This window comes from Pseudorca crassidens, chromosome 20 (genome assembly GCF_039906515.1).
Source record: "Pseudorca crassidens isolate mPseCra1 chromosome 20, mPseCra1.hap1, whole genome shotgun sequence".
In the NCBI taxonomy this organism is placed as follows: domain Eukaryota; kingdom Metazoa; phylum Chordata; class Mammalia; order Artiodactyla; family Delphinidae; genus Pseudorca; species Pseudorca crassidens.
Window position 1 is genome coordinate 15,977,783 of NC_090315.1, and position 12,072 is coordinate 15,989,854.

A 12,072-nucleotide genomic window follows, 5' to 3' on the forward strand; every position below is an offset into this window, starting at 1 on the left:
CAACCTGGACTTATGACTGGTACCTTGGGTGGGTGGAGTGGGGAACAGTCTTGCAGGACTGAGCCCCTCACCTGTGGAATCTGATGCTCTCTCTGGGTAAACAGTGTCAGAATTGAGTTGAATTGTAGGACACTCATTTGGTGTCCCAGAATTGCTTGGATGTGTGGAGGAAAAAAACCCCACACATTGGAATTGGGGGTACAGAACCCTTTTACCCTGGACCTGAGTTTGCTTAATAAATCTAAGAGCTTTGAGATTTAATCTCTGTCCTTTGAGGAGTCCTATTTCCCACACTCCTATCTGGGCTCTGAGGCTCAAAGATGTGAAAATCCATTTAAATTATAAACACAATGGAAAAAAATCTAGTCATGCCTATCTAGGGAACATATCTGGTTACAATTAACATCAGATAAAAATCAGTTAAAAAGAAAAAAAGTGAAAAAATATTCTTTGAAATTAAAAGCCATACAAACTACTGTGTCACTGATAAGTTGAATAAGAAATTGACTTGCAATCTACAAAATCATTAGAAGAAACAATAGTGAAAATAACTTCAGATCAAAATCTGTGGAATGAGGTTACCTGAGTACCCAGAGATACCACCTTAAACACAGTGCCAAAAAAAACAGGGCAAAAACTTCAGCTCTATATACATTTTTGGACGGAAGTTCTAGTTTCAGTAAGGTCAAATGTTTAAATAAAAATGACCACAAAAGGGAAAAACAAAACTACAGAACTGGGGAAGAAGGGCTAGTCTAAATCACTGATGAGTCAAATTATTAAAAATTGATTTAATTTCCCATGAATGAGGAATAAAACAGTGGTTAGAAGGAAACTTTTAGCCTGAAAGTAATCTATGACTTAGAAATTAAGACAGAAAACTAAGAAGCTAGCAGTCAACTTTCAGGGCAGAAAACTAACAGAACAATAGGATATGAGAGAGGGAAGAAATAATTAGATGGGGGCAGAGAGAGGTGCTCATGGGGATACAGGAGGCAGGAAGAACATATGGAGTTTTTGCATAAAATCACTATAAAGAAACAGTCCTTGGGACTTCCCTGGTGGCGCAGTGGTTAAGAATCTGCCTGCCAATGCAGGGAGCACAGGTTCGAGCCCTGGTCTGGGAAGATCCCACATGCCACGGAGCAACTAAGCCCGTGCGCCACAACTACTGAGCCTGTGCTCTAGAGCCTGCGAGCCACAACTACTAAGCCCGCGTGCCACAACTACTGAAGCCCGCGTGCCGAGAGCCCGTGCTCCACAACAAGAGAAGCCACCACAATGAGAAGCCCGCACACCACAACGAAGAGTAGCCCCCTCTCGCTGCAACTACAGAAAGCTTGCGCGCAGAAACGAAGACACACGCAGCCATAAATAAATAAATTTTTTAAAATATATATTAAAAAAAAGAAACAGTCCTTAGGGAGGTGGATACACAAGGATTGTGCTAGATGTGGAACGAAGAAGACAGATACCTCTGGAGGGTATATTCAGGGAGTAACATTGGATGATAAACAAGAGACAGTCAAGTGTGGAGGCTTTCCCATCTTACACAGAGATAGAGGGCAGCATGGATAACATTAGCAAGTGATGGGCACAAACGAGGAGTCAATAAACACGGGAAACAGCCCCTCAAGAGGAGATGAGGAAAATGAGCACAATCCCTTCCTCAGAAAGACAGTGCTTAAATCCATGCATGTGGGAACTCAGGTTCAGAGGCGAGACTAGGAATCAATCAAGAGACAGCTGCCCACACCTCTGCTGTGTCACCTGCGACCATAGGGTGGCAGGCAATACCTTCTGTTCCAGCAGAGCTGGCCAGAGAGAGCAGTTAGAACAGGAGAGGTGAGAGAGGATTCAGGAGAAGCCAGGACTTCCCAAAGGACCTTGAGTCCTGCGGGTCTCACAGTGAAGCCCCAGCAGAGGGAAGGCTCCACCGTGAAAGAGAAAACACAAAGGAAACATAATCTTTGTCTATTTTCAAAATAAAATATTTACTACATGTTCAGGTAGAGATGGGTACAGAGACAGAAGTAAGGTAGAGGAATCAGCTGGACACCACAGGTATGTAATGATGGATAAATAAATGATATGTATGGGGAGATTACCCACATATGCAGACTTTATATGTTCACATAAATACTTATATTTATGCATCTCCCAGTAGAGATGTTTACATAAACTGCATTTATTACACTGTGAAGTTGACAAGGAGATAAAGTAAAAATAAAACAGCTATAGAGAGTGTCAGTCTCTCTGTTTAGTGGGAAACACATGAGCACAGCTTCTCCCTTCCCTTCTGAACACCACTAATGCCTGCAGCAGTAGGTGGCAAACCACAGCCTGGGCCACCCCTCCCAGAATGTCACAAACATGGACATACATACCACAGAACTACTAGAAACCAAAGCCAGGAAGCGTAGGGGCTGTGGAAGACAGCCTTCAAGTAGCAGGGACTAGAAAATTCCAGGATGGGGCACTGGGGAGTAGAGATTCCAAGAGGATCCAGATGCCTGTGCAAGGGCCAGGTAGAGAGCAGACGTGTGTCAGTAACTCAAATTTGGTACAGCAGACCCACCCAAAGGGCTTCTTAAAGACAGGTTGCTGGGCCCCACCTCCAGAGTTTCTGATTCAGCAGGGCCTGAGAATCTGCTTTTCTAACACGTTTCCAGGAGACACTGATGCTACTGGTCCAAGGATCACACTATTAACTAATCTAACACTAGGTCTAGGGGAGGAACTGAAGAGCAAAGAAGCAGAAGGGACCTGAAGCCTTTGCTAGGGGTTTCTCTGTAAACTTCTCAAATATAAAAACTTTCAAGACGCTGAAAGAGCATTTTCAGCATCGTGTCTACAAATAAAAGGTACCAGTCAGGGAGTGTTCCATCAGGTAGTGATGGGCCCAACCAGGGTCCCCATGTAAACCTTTCAGAAAAATCTGTGACCCTGGCACTCTGAGAACCCCTACTTTCCACCTTCCCTCCTGGGGGAGTGGCGGGGTGGGGGGGGGGGTCTGACACCTTGTTTCCTGAAAACACTCCATTATAGCACAGGAAAGAACTTCTTCAAGACACCCATTTTTATGTACTTTCCTAGGTAAAAGTCACTCCCATTCAAGTAGGAATTTTTTAAAATAAGTTATTCTGATATAATTCTATATCAGTTTAATTCTACATCAGTTTAATGGAAACCCTAAAATATATAGAAAAGATATAAAAATAATTATCAAAAATATTCAGTGAGGTAAAGCAATACTTAGAGTGAGATATTATAATCCTAAAATACATATACCTATATGTGCTATTTTTAAAATCAAGGCAGAAACATAAGGGACTCTATACAAACCTCTAAATTTATGATTTCTAGTTTAACTCTAAAATTAATTTAGAGATCTGTCAAGAAAGATACATTTTTTTTAAATAAGAAAAATATCTAAGTCAACTAATGGGTCAAAGAAAATAATCATTAGGAGGTAATTGCAAGCAAATGCCCAACCAAGACAAAAGGGTGTGTCACCCCCTGAAATGGGGGTTAGAGGAATGTAACACAGAACAAATCAGGCCAGAATTTTAAGAAAGGAAATGATTTTCCATGTTAAAAAAAGATCATGACAAATGGAAAGAAAGGAGAGAGGGAGGCAATAGCCACAGACTCTGGGGGGTGTTGGGGCAAATGAGAATAAAGGAGGCAGGAAGAGAGATGGAGAGTGTACATAAAATCATTCTCTAGAGCTGTACTGTCCAATAAGGTAGCCATCTCATGTGGCCATGGAGCACTTGAAATACATCTAGTCCAAACTGAGAACACCTACGTGTAAAATACACTCCAGATTTTGAAGACACAGTGTGAAAAAAAAAAGAATGCAAATTAACTCATTAATAAGTTTTAGACTGATTGAAGGGTGAAATCATGATATTTTGGATATACTGGGTTAACTAAGTATATTATTAAAATTAATTTCACTTGTTTCTTTTTAATTTCTCTAAAGCAGGTGCTAGAAAATTTTAAATTACAGGGCTTCCCTGGTGGCGCAGTGGTTGAGAGTCCGCCTGCCGATGCAAGGGACACGGGTTCGTGCCCCGGTCCGGGAAGATCCCACATGCCGCAGAGCAGCTGGGCCCGTGAGCCATGGTCACTGAGCCTGTGCATCCGGAGCCTGTGCTCCGCAACAGGAGAGGCCACAGCGGTGAGAAGCCCACGTACCGCAAAAAAAAAAAAAAAAAAAAAAAAATTAAAATTACGTATGTGGCTTGCATTATATTTCTCTTGAAAACCGCTGCTCTGGAAAGAAATGGTCTCTAGGGAGGCAGGAACATGGGGACCACAGTAGAGGTGAACAGAAGGGGATGGCAGACTCCCCTGGTGAGTACATTTGGCTGTTGACAGTGGGGGACACAGGAGAGATTCAGGTGCGGACATGCCGCCATCTGCACATAGCAGAAGGGTAGCATGGGTGACACTAGTGGATACTGGGCTGACACACAAAACTACTTAGTTTTATAAAAAGTTTTAAAAGATACTGTTAAATCACTGACAGCTCCCAAAACAAATTGTAATAGAAATGAGAAGAGACTTAGGAAGAAATGATACATAAATACCCAATATCAAAATGGCTGGCTGAAGAGTGTCTCCTTCCCCCTGACTCCCATCCAAGTACAAACTGTAAGAGAACTGAAGCTCCAAATCAGTAAGCTGAGATTGTGAGGATGTTTCTTTTTGGAATAGGAACTTCATTTCCATGCTGGGGTTGAAGGTGCCCTCTTGTCATCTCTATGCTATGCCCTTTTTGATTAAAAGTTACCTCTAATTTCTTTTGTTTTTTTAAATAAATTTATTTATTTTATTTTTGGCTGTGTTGGGTCTTTGTTGCTGTGCGCGGGCTCTCTAGTTGCAGAGAGCGGGGGCTACCCTTCATCACGGTGTGCGGGCTTCTCATTGCAGTGGCTTTTCTTGTTGCCGAGCACAGGCTCTAGAGTGCGGGCTCAGTAGTTGTGGCGCAGGGGCTAAGTTGCTCCATGGCATGTGGGATCTTCCCAGACCAGGGATTGAACCCATGTCCCCTGCAATGGCAGGCGGATTCTTAACCACTGCGCCACCAGGGAAGCCCACCTCTAAGGTTAAGTTAGACATCAATAACAGAGAAAACTAAAGGAAAACCTAATTTGGATGTTTAAGAAAACAAAGTTCAAAATTCACTGCTAAGGACAATGAATCTTCATGGGAAATAAAAAATACCTCTTCATGAACATTAAAGAAAATTCTAACAGCCAAAATTTTTGAAATTAGGGTAACCCAAATGAGAGTTGAATCCTCTTAGAGGAATTTTAATTTCCCACCAAAAGTACTTTACAGTTAAGGGTAGAAAATTATCTTTACAGCTTTTCATAAAGGATTGAAACTAAATATCCAAGATCATGTCTTCCCACTCTGACAGGAACTATTTCTGAGAACAGAAGAGGGATATAGGACCTGGACCTGGAAACTACTCAGGGAATCTGGAATATTCTCTGAGGGGATATCTACCTTCGAAACCTGGCGGTAATAATAAAACAATTACACAAACAAAACCAGACAACTCCTGTGATATGGTTGGAGCCTGAGGTCTTCAGATGGGTCATTTTCTATCCTGGGGTCTGAATAAGCCAATTACAACCCCGTAAAATGATGTGAACATAATGAAAGAGAAGGATTTTGGTTCTTTTGTAAGTCACTTACAAAAAAATTCAGCTGATCCCAGATTCTACCACAGCAAACACAGGGAAAAATGAAGGAATATCAGTACAATGTGAAGGGGGAGTTCTGTGACCCAAGAATTTTTTGCTTAGCCCAGATGCTGTTCATGTGCCAAGGAAAGGAAAGATAACGTGAGATATGTAATGCCACCTATCTGTTACTGATGCACCTCTCCTGAAAACCTTAACCAAAGCTACAATACCTAAACCCAGCAGACGAAACAAAATTAAGGTCTCAAGGTTTGAAAAGTTATAAAATGAAGCACTGCCACCATTAACCAGAGATTGTCTAAATAATTGACATAAATATAAGTAAATGAATGTCCAAGTCTAAAGGGATTCCTGGAAAACAGGTTATAAATTGTAAACAATGTCAACATTAATAAACATGTGTCCCACAATGTACCCCAGATGATATTGGCATGGCCTAGAAAGTTGAGCAGGGAAAGTTAAAATACATCGTGAATTCCTCATTTTAAAATGAGGAGTCCAAAGTTCTTGTATTATTTTTGAATTGAATAATTATAGAAAATGTGCCAGGAAAGATGTTTTTGAAAAGTATAAAATTAACCAGTTATTAAAACTAAATATTGGCTGTATGCTATCAACTATCACAAGAGAAAATAAAAGCAAAGAAAACATGGTCCAGGGGACTTCCCTGGTGGTCCCATGGTAAAGAATCTGCCTTCCAGTGCAGGTGGCACGGGTCGATCCCTGTTCGGGGAACTAAGACCCCACATGCTGCGGCACAACTACTGAGCACGGGCGCCTCAACTAGAGAGCCTGCATGCCACAAACTATAGAGTCCATGCACTCTGGAGCCTGCACCACAACTAGAGAAGAGAAAACCCTCAGGCCACAACTAGAGAAGCCCCGCGCCACACAAAGAGCGCAGCAACGAAAGATCCCATGTGCTGCAACGGAGACCCAACACAGCCAAATAAATAAATATATTTTTAAATGGTCCATAAGACAAAATAATGTAATGTGGATGAGTGAATGTATGAAATAGTATGATAAAAATAAAACTGAACATATTAGTTACAGTAATAAGCAAAAATGGCCTAAGGGACTTCCCTGATGATTCAGTGGGTAAGACTCCTTGCTCCCAATGCAGGGGGCCGGGGTTCAATCCCTGGTTGGAGAACTAGATCCCACACGCATGCCACAACTAAGAGTCTGCATGCCACAACTAGGAAGTCTGCATGTCACAATTAAGAAGTCTGCATGCCGCAGCAAAGATCCCGTGTGCTGCAACTAAGACCTGGCACAGCAAAAATAATAAATAAATAAATAAATATATATATATATATATTTTAAAATGTGCTAAATTCACCAATGAAAACAGTACAAATCCAGTTTAATTACCACCATGCTAAAAGTCCCCAAGTACTTAAGAATATGTGCATTAAAAAATAAATGAAGAAGAAGAAAGAGAAGAAATGGGGAGAAAAAAAAAACAGATGAGAGATTTAAAGGGATGTACTTGCCTTTTTACTCTGGCCTTCAGGGCTCCTTGCTGCTGGGATGTCCAGTCCTAACTCTAGACCAAGAAACAGGAGGATTTTAGAGTGATTAGTAGTTTCTCTATTATCTATAATTATTAAACCATTCTCAACAGTGTATGTGAAAAATTTAAAAACCATTACAGGTGACTAAGACAGAGACTACAGTACTTATATTATCTGTCTCCCAGTTACCTACCCACAGGCTGAAGGGTCATTAAACTCTTAGGGTCACTGTCTCTATTATCACTATGATACTATGATATCACTATGATATCACTATGATACCAACTATTATCACTATGGTATCACTATGGTCACAACCAAACCATCAGGTACTATACAGACTGCATGTCTCAGCTGAAATATGCTGGGCCTGGAGAAGCACTTATCCAGTGGGGGGACACCAGGAGGTGACACACATGTATCTGTGTGTGAGTCTGAATGAGTGATCAAATTCTCACGCCCACAGCTCCTCTGTCCCTCACTAGCACTGCAGTGTGTGGCCTCATGTCTTTTTGGGGGTGGAACAGGGAAGGGAATACACATTCCAGCTATACCATGGGGAAAGAGGGAGACACTTTGGGATTTTTTCCCCTGATTTCTGAGGGCCTTTTCTCGTTTCCCTCTGGGTTATGTTTAGACTTTCCTACTATCCACAGTTTTGCTACCCCAAACTGTGGCCCAAGTCACCTCCTGGGCCTTTCTCAGTGTGAATGTTGAAAGCTTAGCCTTACCTCTTCAACCTCTAGCAAGATATGTTCAAAATTCAGACCTAAAAGAATAAAAAACAAGATTTGCCTGAGAAGGTTCAGCCTTTCCCTTCTGAGGGGAAGCCCTTAAGTAATATCAGCCCCGTCTCTCCCCTGTTCAACAACAACTCATGAGCCTTCTTCAGGAGCAGAAGGCAAATTCTTACCCAGGCCCACCTGCTTCCATGAAGTGTAGCACAGCACAGATACACAGAGAACAATAACCCAATATAATTTAATATAATACAATGTCAGGAAGAAATGCCCACCATGAAATGTTTAAGCAATAAAGTTGCAGTTGGCAGGTGGCAGGTGGGTAGGAGACTCTAAGGATGGGCTGGGGAGTAGGTCCTGAGAAACTCCGTATACTGGTAGAGGTCAGGAGTGGGCAATCAGGCTTTGAAGAGACATATAAGCCAAAAATTACATCTGTGCAAACACACACAATTAAGATCACACCAGGTTGAGTGAGGTGGTTTAGGAATGACAGAAAGCAGAGGAAGAGGCTGAAAATGTGAAGGAGCTTTTCTGTAAACTGTTTCAAGAATAAATGCCAGCCACACTTCCAGGAAGTGTTCATAGCAGCATTTCTTCAATTAACGGGCAAAGGTTCGAGGAGCAAGGACCAGATGAAGACCAGGCACTTCTTCTGGGTCATTAATGTGAACCTGGCAACTCTGGATACCACCACTTTTCTCATGATGAATCAAAGGCACAGAGAGGTTCATTGCTGGGTTCAAGGTCAGATAGCTAACAAAGACTGGATCTGGGATTTAAATGAGGCCTTTGGCCTCCCAGGCCTGTGCCTAATGCTCAATTACTAAAAATCAACCTATTTGGTGATAAGTGAAATGAAAGTTATCTCTCCACATCCCTCAAGTTATTCTTTTTGGTTGGTATTTGCTCTGGGAGCTAGACATGACAGAAGAAAAATAAGAAAATGAAAACTCAGGAAAGCAAACACACTTCTAAACTGATGAATGGTCATAAAAGAAAATGCAATATACACGAGGATGAAAATGCCATTTGGCAAAAACAGTAAGATGAGTCTAAAGACTGGCTTCAAATGCATCTGAGACAGAAGAACAGGGCTGCAAAAGAATCTCCTAATCTCTATTGAGGTGAGAAAAACAGAAAAAAATTAAACCAGAAAAAAAGAAAGGTCACAGACTGATTGCTAAATCACCGCTGAGTCCAAGACAAATGAGAAAGTCCGGCCCTGACCAATAAACCAGGGCTGAAACTGTGCACTTCAAATCTTGGGAAGGAGCCTGAGCCGTTCTATGTCCTAGACCCTTCTTACATCTGAGAAAGTCCTTGACTCCTTCTCAGAATAATGCTGTAAAATGCCTGCCATAAAATTCATAGGATTTCAAACAACTACATAGAAATGCAGCTATCACAATATTTAATTTTTTTTGATATATTAACAGATGTGTCAGTATAAAAGTTTTTCTTTAAATGGCTACACATTGCTTGGCACTCCTTCCATTGAGAGGTGGGGTCCACCATCTGTCTCCTTGATTCTGAGTGGACTTGTTTGAAACTAACAGAGCACAGAAGTAAGTCTCTGTAACTTACAAAGCTGTCATAAAAGACCACGCAGCTTCCACCTTGATCACTGCAACACCCGCCTTTGGAGCCCTGTGCCTTGTAGTAAGTCTGACTACCACGAGACTGCCAGGCTCTGAGGAAGCCAAGGCCATATGGAGAAGTCATGTGCAGGCACTCCACTGGATAGTCACAGCTGAGCCCAGGCTTCCAAACATCCCAGCCCAGGCACCAGACATAAGGGAATGAGCCTTCAGATGGTTCCAGCCCCTAGTTGTTGTGACTTCCCTGCTGAGGCCACAGACATTGTAGAATAGAGAAAAGCTGGCCATGCTTGTGTCCTGTCTTCATTCTTGATCCCTACAGAACCCATGAGCATAATATTTTGTTTGATCCACTAAATTTGGGTGTAACTTCTTATGCAACATAGTCCCTGGACCAACCATTTTAACACAGGAGTAACAACAGTGAGTGGCAGGTTGTCATTAGGAACCATCATTGGGAAGCAGTGATAACCATAAAGGCTACTTGGAGATGCTGTATTATGACATAAAAACTGCTATGGACTCTACTGCTAACAAAGTTCCATACCCAGGGAGCCTACATTTAGGACAGAAGGAAACACTCCATTTCAGTTAGATGGGACTCCCAAAATTTAGATGGGACTTTCTCATGGTCCTCTAAAATTTGGCTCATGGAACTGGGAGTAAGGACTCCTGAGTTAGAGGGAGCTAAAGGCATCAAAATGCTAGTCATAAAGGAGCTGAGAGTCACAAACTCAAGTTTGGACAAGAAAAGAGAGAGGAGAGAAAAGAATGGTAACTCAGCAGGGAGGTCAGAGGCTATACAATCAGAGTTTCCAGGCATCCAAGAAAAGGGACACCCATTTGAGTAATGGATTCAGTACAAAGATGTGGAGAAATATCAGGGGGAGACAGTGGTTAGTGCTGGATATTTCTGCAAGTCTCACATAACAACAAAAACTCAATTTAGTTTTAGGTACAGTGTCAGGAGCAGAGGGATGCTGAGGATTAAGGACAAGGCCTATAAAGAGTGTAAGGGCTGCTTTATAAAAAGCCCACATTAGGTCTCTCATCCAAACATATGAAATAAGTCCTATGAAAATAAGGGATCTACGAAGTAATGTTTTAAAAGAGCTGGGAAGGTGGTGTTATTACCATTATTGAAAGAGTCAAAACCAGGATTACATTTTTTTTATTGAAATATAGTTGATTTACAATGTTGTGTTGCTTTCTGCTGTACAGCAAAGTGGTTAAGTCACATATATACATACATATTATATTTTTTTATATTATTTTCCATTATGGTTTATCTCAGGATATTGAATATAGTCCCCTATGCCATACAGTAGGACCTTGTTATTTACAGGGTTACATTCTTTAAACAAAACAAAATCCCCAAACCTCCTTAGCTGGCTGTACCTTTCACAAAAGCCATTCTCTATATATCTGCCAAAAAATAAGATTTTAAAGAAACTGGGAATCATTACTAACAATAAAATACCCAAATCGGAAATTTATTTTCCTTTAAAAGAAAAAAATTCCAAAGTAACTTGCTGTGATTTTCACAGCCAGTTCTCAAATTAAGATTTTATGAACCCTGAGAAGTTGCCGTTAGGACAGCCAAAACTAAAATTTTGTTTCAGTGACAACAACAGCAACAAAATCCCAAAGCCACTGTAATCCGCTGTCCTTATCACAAGACATCCCACTAAATAATACAGCTAGCAAGAATGGAATTTTTTAAAGGTTGGGGCGCTACAGTATTAACACACTCTAAACCAGGAATTAATTTTATTTAATAAACCTGAACCCGTCGGCCAACCACCGCCCCCCCGCCCCCGCAGGGCGTTCTGAAACAACCTTTAACAAACCAACCAACCCTGCGAAAAAATAAAAGGGCGTCTTACCCGGGTGGGCTTTAAAAAAAATCCCCGTGTTTACTTTTAATCCCGAGACCCTGAGAGTCGGAGGTTGGGAAACCAAGTAGATTAGCCCAAGCGGCTAGGCCGCCCACCAAGTTCTGTCGGAAAGGGGAAGGGCCTGGCCGCAGCTCGGAGTTTACCACTCAGATTCCGAGCCGGAGTCCCGGTTCCCCCCTTGAGAGCCGACTTCCCAGGCGCGCTGCATGGACCCGGGAGACTTCCCGCCGCGCGGCACCTCCCGCCCAGCCGGGCCCCTTGTCCAGCAGTCCCCTGCCAGGACAACCACAGCTTCGCTACCACGTTTAGTACAGTCCGCCAGGACTGCTTTTATTGGCCCGGCGCTCGTGGGGGCTTCTTGTGAGGGCGGGCTTCCGAAGGAAACGGTAGCCAATGGGAAACACGATCAACTGTTAATAGACAGAACACCGTTTCCAGGCAACGCAAAGGAGGAAGGCAAGAATGCAGGTATCCTCAAATATGTATAAACAGAGCTCTTAGTCAATGGATGTGCAAAGGAGGGGAGGTTTCGCTCACGCTGGCCAATAAGAAGCGTTTGCGGGCTTCCCTGGTGGCGCAGTGGCTGGGGG

At 42.3% G+C, this 12,072-nt stretch overlaps 1 protein-coding gene across 1 annotated transcript in view; it reads right to left on the reverse strand.

The window, feature by feature from the left end:
- Positions 1 to 12,072, reverse strand: part of LOC137215512 (zinc finger protein 850-like) — a 90,863-nt gene that overhangs the window by 25,119 nt on the left and 53,672 nt on the right. The window contains exons 8-9 of the mRNA XM_067720795.1: positions 11,626 to 11,853; positions 583 to 603 (exon numbers count right to left, since the gene is read on the reverse strand). Of these exons, the coding sequence (XP_067576896.1) occupies positions 583 to 603; positions 11,626 to 11,853 (249 nt within the window). The remainder of the gene's footprint in view (positions 1 to 582; positions 604 to 11,625; positions 11,854 to 12,072) is intronic.